The sequence below is a fragment of the Propithecus coquereli genome, unplaced genomic scaffold (genome assembly GCF_000956105.1).
Source record: "Propithecus coquereli isolate 6110/MARCELLA unplaced genomic scaffold, Pcoq_1.0 Scaffold214, whole genome shotgun sequence".
NCBI classification, from domain to species: Eukaryota; Metazoa; Chordata; class Mammalia; order Primates; family Indriidae; genus Propithecus; species Propithecus coquereli.
In genome coordinates, this window is record NW_012146523.1 from 4,779,379 (window position 1) to 4,804,330 (window position 24,952).

At 33.0% G+C, this 24,952-nt stretch overlaps 1 protein-coding gene across 1 annotated transcript in view; it reads left to right on the forward strand.

Annotated features, from left to right (window-relative positions):
- Positions 1 to 24,952, forward strand: part of CMC1 (C-x(9)-C motif containing 1) — a 73,353-nt gene that overhangs the window by 20,626 nt on the left and 27,775 nt on the right. The window contains exon 2 of the mRNA XM_012644573.1: positions 2,551 to 2,640. Coding sequence (XP_012500027.1) covers positions 2,551 to 2,640 — 90 coding nt within the window. The remainder of the gene's footprint in view (positions 1 to 2,550; positions 2,641 to 24,952) is intronic.

Below are 24,952 nucleotides of genomic sequence, written 5' to 3' on the forward strand. Positions count from 1 at the left end.
TTAGCCTACAAATAGTTGGAGATTATCCAGAGATCTTTCTGTTATTTTTACATTGACATCAGGGAACATACTTTGTGTGGCTTGAATTCTTTCAAATTTATTGAGATTTGTTTCATAGCCAGGTTGTGATTTATCTTTGTAGGTGATCTGCTATTATTGGGTAGAATATTCTATAAATGTTAGTTAGGTCAAGTTAGTTGATAATGTTGTTCAAGTACTTTGCAGTTTTAACGAGTTAATTTAAATGTATGTTTTTCTAATATGCTTTATATATTTCGCATTTATACATCATGGGTTCAATTTTATTCTATCCCAGTATAGAATTACTTCTTGTGACAGATTTTATTTTATAAAGAAGGTCACAACATCATCTCTTGTCCCTCATGCTCTTCTAGAATGTGGCCTTGCCACAAAGAATAAAGTCTAACTCCCCTCCACTTGAGTATTGGCTATCCTTAGTGACTTGAATCAGTATAGTGTAGCAGGAATGATGTTTCATGGCTCCATATAAAGAGGCCATGGTTAGGTGCTCAGGTCTATAAACCTGAGCCATTCCAGGCCAGGTGTCAAATATGTAGGTGAAGAAAAGTAATTTTGGAAGAAAATCCTTTAGCTCCAGCTTTTGCAGCTGTTGAAATCAACACCAGTCATTTGAGTCTTCCCTGATGAGTCCCCTATGACCCATAGAATCCCTAAGCATAATAAAATGTTTATTGTTCTATGTCACTTAAGTTTGATTAGTGGTTGTTGCATGACAATAGTACAGTCCCCCCTCAGTATACCCAGGGGACTGTTTCCAGGATCAACTACCCCTTCCATATACCAAAATCTGTATATACCCAAGTCCCCATAGTCTGACCTGGAAAACCTGTGTATATGGCAATCAGCCCTCTGTATATGCAGATTTGCATCCCCAAAATATTGTATGTTTAATCGTGTTTGGTTGAACAAAATCAGTGTATTGAGTGGACCTGCATTTGTTGTTCAAGAGTCAACTGTAGTGAAGAGATTTCTTTTTCTGTAGAGTTTAAAGGTGGTAAACATTTTAGTTTTCTACGTATCTGAAAATTTCCTTAACTTCGCTCTTAATTGGTGGTTTAATTGACTTTAGAATTCTTGGATATAAAGTAATTCTCAGAACTTTGAAGTTATTTCTCCATTGTCCTGTTGCATCATGTTTTGCCAGTGAAACATGATGTAAATCTGATTCTCATTCCTTTATGTGGGCAACGTTTTCCCCTTTTGAAGCTTTTAGGATTTTGGAGTTTCAGACATTTTATCAAAGTGCATTTAGGTAATCAATGGGCCATTTTGTCTGAGGACTCATGTCTTTTTATTTGTCTCAGTAAACTTATTATAGTAGTCTAAAATCTTTAACCCTTTACTCTTTTAACCCTCTTTAGAGTTGTTTACTTTTTGATTAATTTTAATTGGTTTCTCCCTTTCACTGTGTTGTCTTTCATCAAATTTGTGTGCTTTTTGGCTGTTTTGTTGATTTCGTTTGCTTTTTGAGATGCCATGTTAGCTTCACTGCTAACATAGGTCAGTTCATTGCTGCCTGCATCCTGAGACTGAGGACAGCATAGTACCAGAAAGTGTTTAGGTGTTTGTCATTTTCCTAGGTGTCACTAGATACTGGGAAACTTCCTAGTCTTTTGGGAATAAAATACCTGTAATTACGTTATCCACCCATGGCCTGAAGGCAGAAGAGAAGCCAACCATTTGTGTTTTACAGAGGTACTTCCACCAATAACTCTTTAGTTTCCTTCAGGGAAGTTTATCACTTTCCTTTTTTGCTGCTTCAGAGCAGGAGCAACACCCACATTTGGCATCAATTTTTTTCCTGGGTACTCTATAGGAATATGATTAGCTCCCTTAACCTGATCTCTTTTGCCTTTTGTTTTTCAGTAATGAGATTACTCAACATTTTTTGTTCACTGAGGACACTTACCTTTTGTTTGTTTTTCAGGACTCTCTTAGAAATTAAAGAGCAGGTGGAACTATGGATCAGGTGCTAAGTCTGTCATTTTAGTCCAGTTGTGGTGGCTGGGTTTAAAATGCAGAGAAATCTTATGTGCTTTGTATATGGACCCATAGTTCCACTTTTTCTTCTGCCACTTCTTTCTTAGGTCTACTTTCATTATCAGATAGAAAAACTACTCATGTGTTTCTTAATCTTGTAGCTCTTCATCTATCCTTGGATGTTAGTATCAATGAAAAAATCTCTTTTTGTGAATTACATTAATAAGAAGGTGATTTAGATTCTAATTTTGACAAGACTGCATGGAATATGTTATCAAGTGAAAATGCCATAGTTTGCATAAATTTTTGGAAAGATGTTGCCTCTGTCCCTTTCATTTTTTTTTTGTATATCAAAAGATATTTAGGATGATTTTCAGTGACTAAAATAATCACAGTTATATCAGGCTGTAAAAGAGTCAGTTTTGAATATGTTTGCATAGGCTTTTAAGCAAATGAGAGTGTTTATTTTTCTGCTAATCTGTTGATTTACTTGAGACTTTATTAAAGAAAGATCTTTTTTTCTTCCAGAGCAGCATCTTAGACATGTCGAAAAAGATGTTTTGATCCCTAAAATAATGAGAGAAAAGGCCAGAGAGAGGTGTTCTGAACAAGTTCAAGGTAAGATTCAAATATTCATATAAAGATCAAATTTATTTTTAATAATATGATCTGAATTTAATCCTTAGCCTCAGAGTCAAGTAGTCAGTGAATTAATATGTATGAATTGCTTCTCACCCTTTCACTGAAATACCAGTATTTCAGCTTTCAGAACTTCCAGCAGTGTTCAATTCATTTACAATTTAAAAATATTCCCCCAAATTACTAGTAAAACACTTTTTCCTCCAAAAGTACAGTTGTATATTGAGAAAAATTTGTTATGAGTGTTTTGGGGAACTGAGTTATTCTGCTGATTTTGATAGGGAAGAAGAAAAATCAAATCTAACATGTACCTGTTTTTCATCTATCAACATATTCATATATATATGTGCGTATGTGTGTATATATATTCTAAGATGATTTTCTTTGGTGTCATTGTCTATTACTGAATTGTTAATGGAATCCCAAAAGGACCTACAGTGAGTCTGAGTTTTTTGTTTTATGTTTCTAAGTGGAAGATATTTATGTAAATGCATGCACTAGGCACCCACACATGTATGTTTTTCTTTGGAAAATGTTTTTTAATATGAAATATTCCTATATTCTATAAATCTAGAGACATATTATTGATTAATATTTAACACTCTAGGGAAAAATGTAAATGAAGCAGTGGAAGGTAAAAATGAGGTAATAATACATTTGTAAGTGATGAGTAACTAGAAAAACAGGTGGCAATATTAGAAATATCTTTAAAAAATAAACGACCTCTTAGAGTGGCCATCAAAAAAAAGTAGTAAAATTTTACTGACATAGGCTATTTTTCTGGCTCCCCTTCTTCACTTTTCATTGTGGGAAGGGACCACAATAATTTTTAGAGAGGATGATAGGCTGTACTTCCACTGCAAGTTTCTATATAGGGGAGCAGGGCTGTGTCAACTCCAAAACTGTGTCATTTCTGTCCTCATTCCTGCCGTCAGCCCTTAGAGAGGAATTTTGCAGTTGATAGATGGAGAGATAAGAATAGTTCCTTAGACTCAACAATTGTGATGGTCATTTCTGTTTCTTAAGTTAAATGACTTATTATGACCTATTCCATTTTAAAATCCATCTATAAGTTAGTAATTTAAAATAAATAATCATTCTATAGTTTTGCTTTCACTGTGAATTAGTTGTTTAATCAGAGCTCCTTCCTTCAACTCCCACCGCCAAATGTCGGGAGAAACTAACCCATTGGCACCTGCAAACAGGGTTTGGTGCACATCTGACATTGGCAGGTGTCATGCTGATAGTCACAAGAGGTATGTCCTCCACTTGCATCATAGAACTTTAAAAAATATACATCCTGATTCAGGTGAGGGAGGATAAAACTTAAAAACGGATAATATAATTATAGGGTTAACTTTTCACTACTAGGAAAATTTACTTATTATTGATATCATTCTAAAGTTATAAAAATAAGTTGTATTTATTCTGTTTTGTAACACATTGTCCTGATACCTAGAATGAAAGAAAGCCAGCTAACTCAATTATAGATTTAATTTTTACTGACGTGATTCAGATGAAAATGCAGAATGATTGTGTAGCTTTGATTTTCAGAAATGCTTTTGTTTACTCTTAGTCAGTGAAACTTTGTTTTTAGTTTTCAAAATGAAAGAATAGAGTATAACTTTAAAATATTTGTGTTGCACAACTACTACTTTGTAATGGTACAGAGGAGAAAGTGTTTAATTTTTACTTCTTTATCAAAAGTTGTTTAGGATGTTGATGGTTAAGTTTTGTTTTTTAATATCTTCACAGTTTTCTAAAGACTTGAAAGCATCTTAAAATCTGAGATTCATTTGGATTATTTCAATGCATTTGCTTTTATTAGAATGTATGTTATTATTGATTTTTGAATATTTAAATTTCTTATAGGTAATCATAGATTGATTATTTTAGGCCTTTGGTCCAAAATAGTATTTTAGAGTCTAAAATTGATTATTTTATAAGATAAATCCTTAGTATTTTCCCTGTTTAACTATGTAAATTAGGAAAGAATGAACATTAGTATTGCTCGAGCAGCAGAAGAAAGCTGCATTTAAACTGAACAATAAGACATAATTTAGAATCAGGACACTTGCATTGTAGTTTATTTACTGTTTATAGCCTTTGCTTTATTAAATAATTATAGGATTTTATATAAAAGCATTGTGCGTGCTAATTGTTTGATTCTTGGATAAAGATATAGAAATTTTAATAAGTGATCTGACTTTCTGCTAAATGCCTGAAACATGATTATGTAGGAAAGCTTTTCTGTTTGATTTTTTTTTTTTTTTTAATGTCATTTCAACCTAGCTGATCATAAGAATTGGGTCAGACTACCAGCAACTTAGGTTTGTGAAGGGAGTGGAACAGCTTTTCCAGGGACAAAGAGAAATGAAATCACTTTCAATGAAGGAAAGATGCCTCATTATAGTCACCAACAGCAGTTATTGACAGCTACACTTCCTATTAACAAGGAGCATTTAACTAAGAGTTTGGCTGTTGGATCTTTGGACTTGATCTAATTTGCTAGCATTAATTAGTTTCTTTTGAGCACAGACACTTGGTGCTCACAGCTATAGATTTGGAGGGCTAATTAGGATAGAAAATTGAACAGAATTGGGTAAGGCATTAACCTTCAACCATTACCAGCTGGGACACTGATAAAGACCACAGAGTCCAAATGCTCCCTATTGATGTGAGGAGTACCCTAATGAATATCAATTTCAGCCAGGTTGCTATATTCTTACTAGTTCTGTCTTCGTTATAATTTTTTAACCAGCTTACATGATACCTTCATTATACACTATTGGTTTTTACTATATATTGATTTAGTCTAAGTTGCATATTTCACCTAATGTTTAAATATGGTTAAAATGTCTTAGCAGATAACATTTAGAATATTTCATCATTATATACTCCAGTACTTCTAAAATTGACTTTAGTCAACAATTGCATGATTCTGATTCTACAGTGAATTTGTGTAAGTTCCAGTGACTGCACCATTTCAATATAATGAAAACTATAACCCAATACAAAAAAGCTTTTGGGTGACAATTAACCAATGTTTATATTATTAAAATAGTGTCAACTTTAGAATCTTGGTATGAAATATGTTTTTAAGAATGTAAAGTAAGAAACATAAATGTGTATGTTTCTTTTTGAAGAGAAAAAATAGTGATCACCTCTTCTTTTGGAACTTTACTTTCATTTGATTCATAAAAGTGTCTTGACTTAGAGATTAGATACTTACAGAATTGAGAATACTGATCTTATTATTGTGGAAATTTTGACAAGATTATAAGCTCTGTTACTGTTAAAAGATGAGTTACTGATTAAAATATAAATTTCAACTTTATAGTATTCTTCTTTTGCCAGTGACATTATTGGCAGTGAATAGAGCCACTAAAATAAATGACTAAAGTATACTGGTAATTGTATGGTTCTTAGATAAAGATACAGGAATTTTAATAAGCGATCTGACTTTCTGCTAAATGCCTGAAAAATTATTATGTAGGAAAGCTTTTCCATTTGATTTTCTTGGTCAACATTAAAACAGTGAACACTGAGTACCTTGGGAATGGAACCGAAGGAAAACTTTACAATGGCTAAATCTCTTTCTTTCTTCCTCCCACTTTCCTCACCTCTGAAAAGCCAAAACAGAAATCCCCTTCTAGCAACGGTGATGATGGAATCATTGCTCTTTCTTGGATCTAGGAGTTATCAACTTGTATCTTAGGGAGATGGTTCGACAAACTCTGGAGGATACTTTCAGCTTGGGGCCTTTTTCCAGCTGTTCGAATTCACTAATTTAATGATTTATATTTTCTACTTTAGTAATGTTTTTAAAAATATTGTTTGTGTCATATATTCATAGAGTATGCATTCTAATATTTTAAATTTTTCTTCTGGAAATAGAACTTCTGTAAGATAAAAAGTCACTGAATTGCTATGTTTTGTAAAAATACCTCATTATATTTCTTTGCTTTTTTGAAGTACATAGTTAACATTTGATATAAAGTCTCTGTTAGATAATGATGTTTGCTTTAAAAATAATAAGAGCTTTTTTTCTTTTTGCTGTGAGAGATCAAGACCAAAAAAGTACTTTGTCATCAGGAATGGCTTGGACCTTTTTTTTTTTTTTTTTTTTTGAGAAAGAGTCTCACTGTGTTGCCCGGGCTAGAGTGCTGTGGTGTCAGCCTAGCTCACAGCAACCTCAAACTCCTGGGCTCAAGCAATCCTCCTGCCTCAGCCTCCCGAGTAGCTGGGACTACAGGCATGCGCCACCATGCCCGGCTAATTTTTTGTATATATTTTTTAGTTGTCCAATTAACTTCTTTCTAATTTTAGTAGAGACAGGGTCTCGCTCTTGCTCAGGCTGGTTTCGAACTCCTGAGCTCAAACAATCCGCCCGCCTTGGCCTCCCAGAGAGCTAGGATTACAGGCGTGAGCCACCGTGCCCTGCCTGGAACTTTCTTTAACCTAGCTATATTCTTCTTCTCACTGACTCTTTTCTTCCCTTGGGCCTTCTTTTGCTTTATTTTAATGTTTCTTTGCTATCTGTGTTGCAGTCTTTTTGATCTTTTGTCCAATAAGTGGGGTATAGTTCTGAAGGAATTATGTAAAGTACAAGGAAGCATGGATTGTTTGTTTCTTGGAAACATCACAGAGCTATAGTTAAATAATACAGAAGCTTGACAAAATGCCTGCCCTCTTCTATCAGTCACACATAACTGAAGTATGTTAAATTTTGCTAAATTCCAAAGATATGTGAGTAGATAAAAAAGGAAAATTAAAAATGCTTAGGATATTCTTTAGGAAGTTTGCATGCAGAGAATTATCAAAACAGCTTTGAAACAAGGTGAAGGAGTATATAGACTTTTGAACCTGCCAAGAACTTTTCCTTTGTTGTTTGAACTGTACCATTATTTTCATAGATATTTTTGTCATTTAACCAGTTCATCAATATTAACTAACACAGAAGTGGAGATGCAACACATCTTTAGACTGGTTTGGATATATTAAGAGGATAATAATCGCAAATATGATGAATATGTTATATATAAGATTATGTTATGCACTCTAAGAAATACAAATAGATGTAAAGCACGGTTTCTGCTCTTTGGACTTACACTGGACTGTGTCATGGGTCCCCAAGGCCACTCCTGAGTTTGGTGATTTGCTAGGAAGACTCACAGGACTCAGCATATAGTTGTATTCATGGCCAAGATTTATTACATCAAAAAGATAGAAAACAAAATCTACAAAAGGAAAAAGCATGTGAGACAAGTTCAGAGGAAACCAGACACAAGCTGTAAGAGTCCTCTCCTGGTAGTGTCACTCAGATGTGCTTAATTCCTCCAACACTGAGTTGTGACAACACATGTGAAATGTTGTCTACCAAGAGGGTTCATTAAGGACTCAGTTGCCAGTTTTTGTTGGGAGTCGGTCATGTGGGCACCCTGTTCCTAACATACCAAAATTTCAGATTCCCAGAACGAAAGCAGGTGTTCAGGATAAACTATACTGTTTGTACAAACAATTTGGGCACAGCGAGCCACTCGTATCAATTAGGTAATGGTGGGAACGCTCCCCAAACCCAAGTTCTCAGATGCCAGCTAAGGGCCAACCTTGCAAGAAGCCCTTCCTAAGGATAGTAGTGTCATGTCTACTATGTTAACTCTTTTCTGCACACGGACACAGTAAAAGTTAATTAGCAGTAAGTATTTGTGTATACCTATCAGGCCTGATGTTATGCCAATGGAATCATGAGTAATAGACTTATATCAATGATAAATACAGCCGAATTATTTTAAAAATAACTGAAGAAAGTACACAGTAGTTCCCCTTATCCATGGTTTCAGTTACCCATGGTCAACCGTGGTCTGATTTTTATCATCTCATATCATCACAAAATGGGTGAGTATAGTACAATAAGATATTTCGAGAGAATGACCATGTTCAACTTTTATTACAGTATATTATTATAATATACTGTAATTTTTCTATTTTATTATTGTTAATCTCTTACTTTACCTAATTTATAAATTAAACTTTATGTCTCTATGTATAGGAGAAAACATAGTATGTATGGGGTTCGGTACTATCTGTGGTTTCAGGCATCCACTGGGTCTTACAATGTATCTTTCATGGATAAGGGGGGGACAACTGTATAATGGTCATTGCTCATTGATCCAGTGTTTCTCAGTGACATTTGTTAACTCATACCCCTATTATAGGAATTAGTGGCTTGTTATGATTGTCGTCTTTCCAAAGACAGGGCAATTTCACAATAACATTATATATAATTGGACACAAATACTCTTGAAAAAAATGGCTAGTTTTCTTCTCACAGAGAAAGGTACAGTATGTTTTAGTTTCAGATGTAAATGAAATCTTCAAAAGTTGGCAGGAAATTTTGTCAGGATAGATGAATATAATATTTTAAACAATTTATGGAACTCATTTTGAAGGTATATTTGTGAAAAGTCTACATTTGAACACAAACACAAAGAATTACACATCTTTGAACAAAAATATCATTGAAATGAATAAATATTATAAAATGTCATAGCATTTCTACCAGTACTTCATTAATAAGTTTTTATTATTCTAGTTATCCTAGACATTAACTTTCAGTTATTTTGCTGTAATAAACTTAAATGCTTTCTTCTTCTGAGAAATTAATTTAAAATTAAGTATGGTCTTTAAACAGTACCACGCCCTTATATATAAAATCTGAGTACCAGATCACACTTCACTTAAGCTACCTGATGATCCTCCAGTTGTAATTGGCATTCTTTGCATATAATCAGAGCCTGACACTGATAAACTTGTTGCAGATACCCACAAATAATTACATTTTGACTGAAATACATTTTTATAGGAATCTTGTATGTCTGTTGGAAAAATAATAAAGGAGGCAGTTTGGTGTATGGGATACTCTGGAATATATTAGACTGGTAGATTAGAAACAGTTAAAAAAATAATCAGTCCTTTATTGGATGGGTAGGGCTGGAATTTGCTTTGAACTGTAATGTATAAAACAGATAAAAGTAGTGTTTTATTATATTATGCTTCATTTTGTTACATTTACCAGAGTCAATAAATGACAACAATGTTGTATTATTTTATGAAACAGATTTTAAATCAGACGTTATAGATTACAGTTGCAGCCTAACATGTATCTCTTTCAAATTTATTTTTGTATTTTTCTCTTTTGGGGGATGCAAAGTATAGAATAAATCCTAAATCACATAAAGAAGCAGTTCTAAAGGGTAATGATTTTTTAGTATTTACTCAAATTTTCAGAATATTATTAGTTAAACAGATGACAGAGATTTTATTCTGAGGCCCATAAACAAGTTTATCTGGCATCATATTTTAATGCATTGGTTGTCTCTATTGTGTTAGCATTTGGTAATACTATTTGAATGTATTTTAGTGTTAGTCAATTATTACATCACTAAAAATATATTTTTGAGAAAGCAAATATAGAATTTTGAGATTGCTTTGAGCACTTGAGTGGAACCTTAGGGTTATATGCAACATAGTCATTTGAAAATGTTATTTTATGTATGCCACTCACCATTATATGAACAGTGAATAAAACAGACAAAAATCATTACAATTATGGATCTTACATTTCAGTGGAGAAGGAGGACAAATAATAAACATTATAAATAAACATAAGTGTCCTGGAGAAAAGTAAAATTGAGTAAGGGTAGTGGGGAGTGCTGGTGTTGGAATGGGACTGGAGTTTTTAATAGGTGGTCAATATAAGTCTCACTGAGAAAGTGACCTTTGGACAAAATTCTTAAGGAGGTGAAGGAGTGAATATGCAGATATCTCTGAGAAGAATGATCTGAGCAGAAGAAAATAGCATGTGCAAAGACTGTGAGACAGTAGTGAAGCTGGCATCTTTGAGGGACACCAAAAAGTCCACTGTGGTTATATTGAAATGAATGAGGAGTAGAGTGAAAAGAGAGGAGTTCAGCAAAATGATTGGAGATAGAATCATTTAGGGTCTTGTAGGTATGAGGACTTCTAGCTACCTAAGAAGAGAAATGGAAAGACAAAGATGACTTTAAATGGTAGAGAGAGACTGGATCTGTTTTATAATCAGAAACTGCTGTGCTGAGAATAGATGGAATAGGGTCAAGGGCAGAATCAGAGACACCAGTAATTATGTGATTAATGTGATTGAAATAATCCAGGTGACAAATGATGGTGGCTTGAAAGGGTGGTAGAAATAAATGGTGGTGAAAATGAGCACATTGAGATATATTTGGAAAGTAGAGACAATAGAGAAAGAGATGACTTATTATTATCTGTCCTGAACAAGTGAAAAGTGGAATTACAGTTAGCAGAGATGAGGAAGACTGTGTAGAAAAATTTTATTATTTTATGTTATTTTATTTTATTTTTGGTGGTTGATGGATTAATACAGTTTGGACATGTTAACTTTGAAGTGTCTATTAGACATCTCAGTTTAAAACCATTTTATTAGATTGTAGTAAAAATTAATCACTATTTTAAAGGAAAGCAAAGGAGCAGAATGTACAATTGTGATGGTTCCAATATTTTTCTAATATTTTTGTGTCAATTATTCAAGTTCTGTCAGTGCACAGTCAGTACACATGTTCAACTTGGACAGTGATAGATTTAAAACTGACCTTTTTATTCCCTTGGATTTCCTTTTAAGATTCCACATAGATGACTTCCCTTCCAGAATAAACCATAACTACACTGATTTGTTAACTAAACAAACTATCCTTAAGTAGTATTACTATGTACAATATATGGTCCTTGGTACAGTGGGGAATAGAAAGACATGATCTCATACCTCAACAAAGAGAGTAAATTACCTATTCAGTATCATCTGACTTGCTAATTTAACAGTCATTATTGGAATTTAGGTATCTTTATGCCCAGCCTAATGCTCTTTCCATTACAACATACCATTTGCGTCAAAGAGAGCAAAAACACGTCATCTGTGTCAATTTTAATCAGTTGGTAATTGCCTAATTCGCTGTGAATGGGATCAATCAGAAAGGATGTCATTAGATCAATTAGCTATGTCTTTTATGAGGGGTGGATTTGGCAAGTGATAATATGCTTTGCCTGGTATTTGTCATTTATGGCCTATGTGTTAGTTTATTTCTGGTTATTACTTTTTAGTTACTGGATTGTGTGTGCTATGTGTTATTTATGCCAGACTTCATCAAGATAGAAAAATTTTCTTCCTACAGCTTAAGCAATTTTTAGTTTTTATTTCATTTTCTTGGAACATTTGTAATATTGTTTCAGATGACACTCTTTTGGGGGCTGTAGCCCAGCATATACAAACTACAGGCCATCTACCTATTAAAACATGCATTGATACCCACTATATTATTCCATTTTGTTTTGCTATAAAGGAAATACCTGGCTGGGCAATATATAAAGAAAAGAGGTTTATTTGGCTCACAATAGTTCTGCAGACTGTGAAGAAACATGGCACCAGCATCTGCTTCTGGTGAGGGCTTCAGGGAGCTTTCAGTTAAGGCTGAAGGTGAAGAGGGAGCAGGCATGTCATATGGCAGGAGAAGGAGCAAAAAGTGACAGGAGGTGGTGCCAGGCTTTTTTAAACAGCCAGCAATCCCATGAACTAATAAAGTGAGAATTCACTCATTGTCATGGGAGAGTACCAAGCCATTTATAAGTGATCCATCCTCATGACCCAAACACCTTCCACTGGGCCCCACATTCAACACTGGGATCCAATTTCAGCATGAGATTTGGAGGGGCCAAACATCCAAAGCATATCACCCACATAGCATAATAATAGGAGTTACATGTTAAACTTTTTAAAAAAAAATTTGTAGTTTATAATTAATAATACCTTTTTTTTGGTGCTTGGTTTTTACTGTAATTGAAACTTTTTTTTTAGTGACAGAGTCTCCCTCTGTCTCCCAGGCTGGAGTGCAGTGACCTAATCATAGCTCACTGTAGGCTTGGACTCCTAGGCCCAAGTGATCCTCCCACCTCAGCATCCCTGGTAGCTGGGACTATAGGCACATGCCACCATGCCTGGCTAATTTTTAAATATTTTGAAGAGAGGGGATCTCACTATGTTGCTCAGGCTGGTACTGAACTCCTTGGCTCAAGCAATCCTCCCCAAATCCTGGGATTATAGGCATGAGCCACTGCACCAGGCCTCTTTTCTTGATTTTTGTTACCGTATATCTTCTTATAAAAAATATCCTTAAATAAAATATTATATGATAATTAATAGTTAATTTTTAACTATTTTAAAGATCATTAACATTAATATTTAACTATTTTAAGGATCATTAACAAAAAGTGAACATGCTCATATGCTAAGTAAAAAGATATAAAATCATATCATAGTATAATCTTATTTATAACAAAATGATACACATTTATATAAGAGAAAAGAAACAAATCTAAAATTTAATAATACATATCTGGAAATATTGGAGAAAAAGGGTGGATTATAGATCATTGTAATGATCATGTGTAATTTTTTCATATTCTCCTTAGTTTTCCAAATGACTTAAAAGTATACCCAGTTTTTTTCAAAAAGAAAGCCTATGCAATAATATTTATAGTAGTTTCTTCATTAATAGCCAAAAAATTGTAAATAGCCTAGGTTTCTGTGGAATCTCTAAAGAAGAAGGAACAGACTAATTGTGATGTACTCATACAGTGGATTACTCATAAAGGGATATGGGAGGAAGAAGGTGGATTATGGGTAATTTTTATTTTCATGGATTGTTTTTAAAATTTTCTGCAATGAACATATTCAGATGCTCCTTGACTTACAGTGGGGTTATGTTCTGATAAACCCATCATAAGTTGAAAATATTGTAAGTTGGTAATACATTTAATACACCTAATCTACTGAATGTCATAGCTTAGCCTAGCCTACCTTAAATGTGCTCAGAACACTTACATTAGCCTACAGTTGGGCAAAATCATCTAACACAAAGTGTACTTTATAATAAAGTGTTGAATATATCATGCAATTTATTGAATACTGTACTGAAAGTGAAAAACAATGGTTGTATAGGCACTTGAAGTTTGATTTCTATTAAATGTGTATCATTTTGGCACCATCATAAAGTCAAAATATGGTAAATTGAACCATTATATGTTGGGGACCTTCTGTTTTTCTTAAAAAAAAAAACTATGAAGAATCAAACGTTAACTTTATAGTAGAAAAACCTATAAATATAGAGGAAATAGAATTTTCCATATGTCACATACTATAAACATAATAGAAAGATCACAAACTAGGAAAATGTATTTGTAACATGTAAAAAATATTTGATGCCCTTAGTGTGTAAGACTTATTTACTATCAAGGAAATGATGAACATCTAATTTAAAAAATGAGCAAAGGACATAAAGTTTCTTTCTGATAAGTTACATATTATTCAACATGAAAAATGTTTGTCTTTTCAGTGAGTTAATTGCAAACCACACCCTATGTTATTGTATATTTCCTATAAACTTGTTGTAGTTTAAAAAATATAGAATGGAGAAGTTCTCCTTCTGGCATGGCCTAATAGCTCTATCATATAAGTCCTGCAGAAAACAACTGTAACCTATGAACAAAAGATGAAGAACAACCACCCAAAGGCATTGGAGAGTAGACAGAAAGTAGAGGGAAGTCAAACATTGAAGAAAGGAGATAGCACTCGGTGAGTTTCTTTCAGGTAGGGTGGCTGAAACTGACAAATCAAAACCAAACCCTTTGGTCTTGCTAGTTTGAAGAATATAATGCAGGCCCTGGAAAGTGTGTGTGTGCATGCACAAAGTAAATTAAAAAATTGCCTGCTTAAATGAAAAAGGGAAAAAATATTCTTCAGAGTAACAAAATGGAACCCAAACTTTCTGCATCATATCATGTACAATATTCACAGTACAACACAAAATTATTCTATTTACACAGAAACAGGAAAATAACCCATTCTCAAAAGAAATCAACAGAGACTAACTTCAAGATAACTCAGCTGTTGGAATTAGCAGGCAAGAATTTTAAAGCAGACGTTGTAATTGCTTAAGAATGTAAAGGAAAATATGCTTGCAATGAATAAAAACAGGAAATCTTAGCAAAATGTGAAGCAATAAAAAAGACCCAAATGGAAATTCTAGCACTGAAAAATACAATACCTGACTTAAAACTTAAAGAATGGAAATGACAGGAGTCATGAACTTAAAGATAGATCAATAGAAATAATCTAATCTGAAGAACAGAATAGAAGAACAGTTTTAAAAAATGAGCAGCACCTCAGGGACTTGTAGGACAATAACATAAGGATAACCTTCATGTAATTTGAATGGCATACCTGCAATGATTACAGTTAAGAACACTGACAACATTCATGAAGCACACATCTTCCCAGTGAGGTAGTGTCTCTACTCAGGAGAAATGAAACTTTTGTACACAAAAAAAGGCCAGTACAATAATACTTATAGTAGCTTATTCATTAATAGCCAAAAATTTTAAATAGCCCAGGTTTCTCTCAAAAGAAGGGATAGACTAATTACACTCAACAGAACTTACTACTTTTCAGCAGTAAAATGGAACAAATGCCTGTTCATCTCCTCAACAGTAGAGATGAATATAAGAGAAATATAAATAGAAAGAGTATATACTCTTTTAAAATATTATGCTCTACAACAGGCAACATTTTATACAGTGTTCTAGAATAGGCAAAACTAATCCAAACAATGGTTATACTGTTGAAGTGGGAGTGGGACAAGTATTGATTGGAAAAGGACATTAAAGGAACTTTCTGGAGTGATTTTAATATTTTGTATTTTTTTTTGGTGGTTTGTATTGCACAGGGGTATACTTTGCTTCATTGAGTGGTATATATTACTTAATGGCATTTTACATCAATGTTATCTAATTAGAAAAATATAGCAAATATTAAACTCCAGTCATGCATGATAAAGTATTTATGGGTAAGAAAACATATGTATAGTACTGACAATATTTTGGGAAAGTATTTGTTTACATTGCTGGCTAGAAATATAGATCAGTACAGTATCATGAAAGGATTTTGTATTTTAAAAATTAACAAAATTAATAAATGTGGCTACTACTTGACCTAGGAATTCTACCGTAGGATTTTTTCTTAAGGAAATGATTAGAGATGTGCAATAAAATTTGCATAAGAATGTTCAACGTAGTATCATATATAATATAGAATATTGCCAAAACCTTAGATGTCAGCAGAGTCCGATTGCTTGTGTAAATTATGATACAGCCATGGGATATTATAAGATGTATATAGTTACAGTCATAATAAGGGTATAGATTGATAATGAAAAGCTAATCACAATGTATTGTTTTCATTCAGGAGTTGGCAAACTACAGCCTAATGGTCAAATCTGGTCCACCGCCCATCTCTGTATACCAAGTTTCACTGGAACAAAGCCATGCTCATTTACTTATGTATTGCCTATGGCTGCTTTCACACTACAGTGGTAGAGTTGAGTTGTTGCAACAGAGACCATATGGCCCACAAAGCCTAAAATATTTACTCTATGGCTCTTTACTGAAAACATTTCCTGACCTCTGGCATAATTAAATTAAATTTTAAAATACAGGAAGGGCTTACCAAAATTAACTAATTCCATGAACTTATGTACATTTACCATGTATTCAGCACTGCACATAAGCTGTCTACATAAATGTGACTAAAACAGATTCAGTCCTTATTCATATTAGAAGTTTAAGTATGGGAAGGGAGATAGTTATCAAATAAATATCTAAATTAAAATTATGATTAATACTACAAAGAAAGAATGCTATGAGAAAATGTTGACAGAAATTACTTCTAAGTGTTGATGATACTGGTGATTTAAAAATTGATTCTTTTCTAAGTTTTCTAAGTTTTTCTTTTACATTTTTCAGTTATTCATTGGAAAGATAATGAAGATTGAGTAGATAACTAGACATTTGCTTCAGACATTTTTAAAACTTTTTTTCTAATACTGCTCTTAATTCATAGAATTAAGTTTGACTTAGAGAATTAAGTTTAATTTCTGTTATTAATAAATATTATTGAATATCTATCACATATTCAGTATTGTGAGAAGTGTTACAGAGATAGAGTAGAAGTCTGAGGCTTGCTTTTAAGTATCTTACTGTCTCATTGATGAGAGACAAAGTAGGCATATAAAATAAAATTACATCATATAAAACAATTTATAATAAAATGCCTATGTATGTTAATTCCAGAAAAATAAAAGCTAGTGAATTCTGATTTAGATAGGTGAGACTTAATGCAGTATGTGAGGTATCAGCTGGACCTCAAAATATGGCTAATGATTTGGATAAGTGTAGGGAAGCTGTAAAAAACATTTCAGACCATAAACTCAGATCGAAGACACAGAGGTAAGAATGGACATAGTTTGTGCAGCAGCAAGGTGGTTGACCTTAGGAGATGGGTGGTGCGTTCTGTGGGTTAATGATAAATAAAGACTGGTAGTCAAGGCTGATTTTGGAGTGTCTTAAAAACCTGAAATAGAAGTTTAGATTTGATTTCTAGTAAAAAATCAGAAGCATCTGGAATCTGTTGTTTCTACCTCCCTTCCTTCTTTAATCCCTTCTCTGCTATCTTTTTATCTCCCTTCCCAGGAAAAGACTTTATATAAATAGAGTTGAAAGAAGATCAGTTTTGTAGCCAAATATAAGACAGTTTGACATCTTTGCTTTCTATGTTTTGGCTTTCTTTATTCTTTTATTAATAAAACTAAAAGCTGTTGTTCATTAACAGTAACAATGATGTGTGTTTGCCAGAGCTAAAGGGACACCCCTTGTCTCAGATTGCTGTAGCATAACCCTTGACATTTATTAAAAGTGTTAGGCATGCTGTATGAGGATGACCATTAACTGCAATGTAGACCTACAGAGTTAACTGTGACATAATCTTTTTTTGTTGTTTTTACAGGTGTCATTAGGCACGTATTATTCCTTACCTTCTCTAGAGAAATCAATCGGTCAGATTTGTCAGATTTTTAAAATGTAACATTTTGTTTTATTTGAAGTCCCCAAAACTAAAGAAAAGCCTACTTTGGTCTAAGAATGGCTCAATAGCTAAACAGCAGTTTATTCTCTTAGTTTAATGGTGATTGTCTTTTGCTTACATAATGTGAAAATTCATGTTGTCAGGCGACTTTTTTCTTCCTAATCAGTGCCGGTAGTTTGACTCTGCATTCTAATGTAATACCGCGTCTTTACCTTTATAATGCACGAATGAATAATCTGTTTGCATTGAACTTTTTAATCCTTTTGATTCTTCATCATAACCGCACGACTTTGGTTTTAATGACAACCAAACTCAAAAACAGAACAAATGTAACTCTGAGTTAATATTATTAGATGTCTTCCTTGTTTTAGCTATCTCTACTAGCAAAGCTTAAGAAAATCTGATTTGACTTGACTAAAGGAGACTTATTAGAACGTATCCTTCTCTAAGATTTCCAAGTCATCACATGTAAGTTCAGCTTCTTGAGTTTCTGATCTTTGCCATGTGATTACTGCAAAATATTTCCATAGTTCAACATCGTACTCACATCTCCCTAGTCAGTAACATTGCCAAAGAACTAAGTCTTGCATAGAATTAAAGTGATGGGCAGAATCTTTAAACATCATCTTTTCCAATGTATTTTATGCAAAAGATTAGGTAAAATTGACTAGTCTTAGGTCAAACCATGGGCTAATACTGAGCACATGATTAGAACCCACTTCTCTGCAATAACATTGTCTTGCTCTTTTAGTTGTCTTTCAAAGCCTATTTAATCCTTGAGCTCTTTATGTCATGATTTCATTTCCATTCTGATTGACTTTTATAGACAGATTATAACACTTTATGATGGTGGAAGACCATACCTTTATTGAATCAGTAGGAACAGTTGTATTCTAACTCTCAGATTAATGTGGTTGTAGTTCTTACTTATTTCTTGTCACTCACCTGCACGAACTGAACTAGACCATCCTAGAAGAGGAGTCAAAGCTGGAAATTTGAAACCTGCTTTAAAAGGAACTAGACATTCACTGAATCCCAGATTGTGTCAGTACAGGGTACAAACTTAAATTTAGGATATCTTGCATCTTATTATTTACCTAGCATATCTCCCACAGATGTATTTTATGCCTACCTCATAAAATTTAAACTTTTGAAAATTAGAATATCTGATCTTGAAGATTTGACTAATCATATTTTTTGATGTGCAGTGTGAAAAATATTAAATGTTCCTTTTCCTCTTATTTTGACTTCAGAAGACCATATATGGTGACTTATATATAGTCGAGCTTATTAAGGAGCTCTTTAAAACGAGTTCTTTAATTGCCTGAGTACCCTGTGATTTTCAGAGTGGACCTATTTACTCAGTACCTCAGAGATGAAGGCTTCATGCAGTTTCTTTTGTGTTATGTTTTTCTTTAATCTCTTCTGTGGTCAAGTCTGTTCAAATGATGAGATTCAAATTGTCATATTCTTATGGTAGCACCTTTACTCTGCCATTATAATTGAAGTATGTTTGATCTTCATCTCTTACACATAGTCTACATCAGTGGTCCTCATCCCTCACTGTATACCAGAATTATCTAGGAATTTTTTAAAAAATACCAATGCACAGGCTTCTCTCTACAGTGAGAGGTAATGGTAATTTTTTCAAAGCTCCCAAGATGATTTGAATGTGCAGCCAAGGTTGAGAAACAATAGATTAGTCAAAGGAACAGAATTTCTCCTTAAAGCAGCACATAACAATAGGCCATATAGATTTTACTTACTTTGTGTATCTTAATGTTACATAATCACTACCTAGAGTACTCTTTTCTGTGCAGACTATAAGTTTTTGGTTGTTTTGTTGCTGTTGTTGCTGTTATCAGGGTTTCTGTGTATGTTTGTTGTTTCTTGACCTTTGCTTCCCTTACTTCCATCTTGGAGGTTCAACCCCAGATTATCTAGGCCAGCCTTCAAGTTCTTTCCAATGGGCTGAGGATTCTCAGTAAACTCTTAGGAAATAATAAAGCCAAGTATGCTCCGGCAGCCTTAAGCTTTGACCTCTTTTTTGTCATATAAATTTTATGGCTACTTCCTTTACTAACCTCGTGGCACACAAACTTCACCCTCTTCAAGCAGCTTCTCCCTACTCTGTATTCCATCAGGACATTCTATGATTTGTCAGATTTCATATATGGAGTCTAATAAAAAAATTTGAAATTGGACTCTTCACCTTTTTTCCTATACATTTTAACATGTCATTTAATGAATATAATGCTATGCAAAATTTAGTGAAGAAAATTATCATGATATGGAGAAAGAAAGAGTCTTTAACCAGCCTGTGTGTGTGTTCTCTGTCTTCACCAGGATGGCGATTCTGTTACTGAGCACAGTAGTTAAGGAGGTACTGGTGCCCTGCCCTGCTGGAAAGGAAGGACTTGTGTGGTGACACATAATACACATTTACATTCAAAAACTGTTCATGGATTGAATTATAATTTTGTTCCAGTTAGCAAGTACATAATGTAGAATATGTATATGAATAGGAGAGTTGATCATTTACAAATCCTACTGGAATTAAAAAAAATGTGACTTTCTGATCAAGCTATCATCATAATTCTGTATATTGTCCAGGTAAATTCTCAGCTTATTCTTTTATGCTACCCTGTTGGTATATACATTTTAGACTTGTATATAATCAGTTTTTGAATTTCACTACAAAAGGCTGAATTTAAGATACTATTGTTGAGTTTATAGGGTGGTGGCCTTGCTAGCTAGTATACTTTCACATTGATACAATAATTCTTTCTTTACTACATCAGTATTTTATATGGGCCTATTTCAATACAAATCCTTCTACCTTATGAAGTAGAATTAGCCTAGTTGGGCAGTCAGGAAATCTCTTGACGTTTTAACCTTGGAGGAATATTGGTTTTCCTGTAGTAGGTTATATTGGGTAGTTTATATAGGGTTAATTGTTATTGAAATTGGACTGTTCACCTTTTTTTCTATACATTTTAACGTGTCATTTAATGAATGTAAAGTTATGCAAAGCATTTATATTAAATAAACTTGTTAAATATGTCTTTCCTATCTGCTACCCAATTCCTACTGAGAGTGTTAATATTCAGATATTCGTTTATGATGTGTGTTATTCAAGAATATGCCTATTTGTACCATAGTCTTCTTTGAATTATCACTGTTAAAGAATGCATTCCATAATGATATTTTTCATTAGTGAATGAAATATATCAGTTTTCTACTTTTCATTTCCTTTTTGTTTTAAAGGAAAAGTTCCAAGGTATAAGGAAGTAGGTCACAGTATCTATGAACTGGTGATGAACTGAAGTATATTATGAAGTTAAAATTGAAACTCAGTTGCCCTCTAGGGGTTCAGTTTTAACACAGCACACACATGTAGAAATAATTTAGTGAGATCTTGGGGGAAGGGTAGATCTACTGAACAGAGGAATTCTATTTTTCATTTTCTGTTTAGAGTCTGGTCAACAAATGCTAGTTTTGATTATTTATTGTAAATGAGAATATATACCAATTTTTTAACCTATAAACAGTTTAAACATCCTGTTTGTTTGTTTTTAAAATCAGGGTACCTGTGCTAGAACAATCCAGTCACCAATACTTTTTCAAGTATTATTTGGTGATCAATTTACAGATTTATTTTCCAGCACTCTTTTGTCTCTTCATTGTAACCTCTGTAATCACCTTCCTCCCCTACTCTGCCCAAACCCAAGAACAGACCCCAGTGAAGTGGCTTTGTTCTGAATCCTCTTTTATACTTTTATGATATGATCATCATGAAACTTTTTTCCTTTTGGTTTCAGCACCTTTGATTGGCATCTTTGGATTGGTGTGAATACTTCTCCCAGTTTGAAATAGAATTGGCTCTGTAGTCTAAATGGCACCCAACTTTGCATTGCTTGAGGTTCACTTATTTCATGTTGGAATCTGTCTCTCGTGCAAGATGCTCTACTTTGTAATTGCAGAGTTAGACTCTTGCTGTTTTGGTAAGAGGGACCAAATTTTTTTTACATTATTGAAAATGTTAACCAAACTTTGATTTGTGTAAGTGGTAAATGTGGAGTTTATTGTGTATGCAGATATTTAAATGTTTTAAATATTTAAGCACATTTCTGTATCAAATATGAAAATTCACATGGTTTGATACACTTTAAAAAGATTTGTGTGTATATGTGAGTGTGTAATGAATGCTCTTTTATTCCTTTTGAAGGATGATATAAACTTTAACTCTTTTAATGTAAAGTTTTTTTTTGTTTTTTTTTCTCTCTATACTTATATTGAACAGTTCTCTTTTTTCTCATGATTATGGAAAAACTTCCATTATTAATGGTCAAAATCTTTATTTTTATCATTAATTTATAATAATTTTATTTTTAAAGTTCAGGTTTTATCTATTAAGTATTTTACTCTCTGAAAATCCCCATTAGGTTTTGATATATATAAAATATTAAATTGGCTGTTACATAGATTGATACTGTCCATTATGGTAGCCAGTAGTCAACATTGGCTATTTAATTTTAAATTTAAATTAATGAAAATGATATGCAATTTAAAATTTAGTCTTTTAGTCACACTAGCCACATTTCAAATGCACAATAGCCGTATATGGCTTGTGACTACCACATTGGAGAATGCAGACACTGATCATTTCCATCATCGCAGAAAAATCTATTGGACAGCTCTGATATTAAGATATGAATCTTCTGCAGTATGTTTTAAAAAAATATTTTAATATTGGTAGTTCCCATGTAAAATGAATTGAAACATGAAAACATTGTATGTCTTTATCTTTTCTTTTATCAAAAGAATATTTTGGAAATAATTTTAACTAAAACTAATCACATATGGGATTTTACCTCTGTTTATCCTGAAGATTAGCATGTATTTATGATTATGAGCCAACTGATGTCAAATAATTTAATAAAAATTGTATATTTTTGAAATATATAAATACATCTACTTTATCTCCATCTTGTGGTAGAAACATATGGAAATTCTGTTCTTAAGAATATAGTTAAAGCTTATTTATGTTTACATTGACTTACCCCTACTCTTTCCCATTGCTGTAAATATGTGTTAAGTGTTTAATTTACAAGTTTCGGGTCTTACTAAAGGAGCCAGTTAAAAATAATTTTAGATTTTTCAATTACTATTAAAGGTAAATCTAGAAATGCTACTGCTACATTTTGAATGTGTTAGAATATTAAAATAAGGAATATAAATATTTTAATCATAGTTGAGAGAAAAGAAAACTATAGCTGCTTACTTGAAAATGTAGCTTTGTGTTGTTAAAGAGGATTATGATGAATATGTTTATGTGATAAATCTGTAAGGTTTGATAAATTGTTTCTTAGTTTTTTATAGTCTCTATTTTTTAAATATACTCAGTTCTTTTGTGGATAATTATAGATGTAAGATTATTTTTGGAAATACATGAAAAAGTGAATATTAAAAAACTTTGTAAACTGCAGCATTCTACACTGATACAAAATTTACCTTTTAAAAATACATAATATGAAATATTTGGTTGGGAAGTCCATACCAAAGGTTTAAGAACCTATTTCAAATGAGATTTATTTGAATCACTTTTTTAAATTTTCTTTTTAATTTTTTGGTGAATATTTTTCAACTAAATGTATTTAACCAGTTTTTTTGGAAAATAACATCATTCCTTTATTAAAAATGATAAATGCTCAATTTATAATGTAAAAATAATATAGAAAAGATGTAACTCCCTCTAAAAAAATTATCCTAAATTCTGCCATTCACGAATACAGATAATTTCTCTGTGAATATACACAGAAAGGATTATATTATATACACTATTTTTGATCAACTTAACAAAAAAAAAAAAACTAAAAGATTTGCTGAAGTTCATGTAAATGTTTCTTGATAAAGGGTATGTTACCTGTCTCCATCATAAGAAAAAAATATTATGAAAGCCATTAATAAGTTTGAGTCATTATGGTTTTTTTAACTCCATATTCTGATTTTGAACAGAGTTGATTGATTCCCTACTATGAAAGTACAATTATACTTCTCCCATTTTCCCTCTTTCAGGTCCCAGTTTTTGTAAGTTGTATTTTTACATTGTCAGAATTGATAATATTTATATTCTTTTTTGTAACCATAAATCCAGTTGCTCACCACATTGTCTCCTTTAAAACATTTTTTTTTTTTATCCAGTGCTTGATTTCATTGCCAGGTTTATTTAAAAATGATCTTTGAGTTCTAGAATCCTTGATATCTTTCATTGTTGGGAATGACTGCTTGTTGCCTTATACATTTATGACATAAAGAGTGGATATAATACTGTCAGGTCGTATTTCCTGTACCTCAGAACTTTGTACACGTTGCATTCGTGTTTTATGACATTAAGTGTTGCTCTGGAAAGTCTGAGGCAAGTCTGATTTTTCATCCTCACACTACCTTGTACCTACCATAGGTGACTTGATTTTTCTGCTTGGACATTAGAAGAATTCTTTATCCTTGAGTTTGGTAACTTGGCAAAATTCTTTCTGGAATTTTAAGGATTTTAAAATTAAAATCCTTTTAATTTGTAGATTCAGGATTTTTTTATATCAGAAAACTTTTCTTAAATTATAATTTTCAATGTTTTTTGTTTGCCTTTTTTTGGAGTTCTCTTCCTCAAAGATACCAATCATCCTTGATACTTTGAAACAAGAATCAACACTTGATGTTATTTGCTACATAACTAATCACTCCCAAACATAGTGGCTTAAAACAGCACACATTTATTAATCTCATGGTTTCTGTGGGTCAAAAATCTAGGCATAACTTAACTGGGTTTTCTTCAGTCTTTCACAAGGCTGCCATTAACATGTTGACTCGTGGTCTGCAGTCTCATCTGAAGCCTTGACGGGGGAAGGATCTGCTTCTAAGTTTGCTCAGTGGTTGTTAGCAGCACTCAGTCTCCCATGGGATGTTGGGCTGACGGTCTCACTTCTTGCCATCTGAGCCTTTGTCACATGGCAGTTTACTTCATCAAAGCATGCAAGTGAAGAAGACAAGAGAGAACATTTGTTAACAAGACAAGTCATAATCTTTTGTAACCTAATCATGGAAGTGACACCTCATCCATATTACCATATTCTTGGTTAGAAGCAAGTCACTAGGTTTAGCCTAACCTCAGTGGGAGAGGTTTACACAAGGGCCTGGATGCCAGGAGCTGGGACCACTGGAGGCCATCTTAGAAAGCTGTCTACCACTGTAGTTGCTTACCAC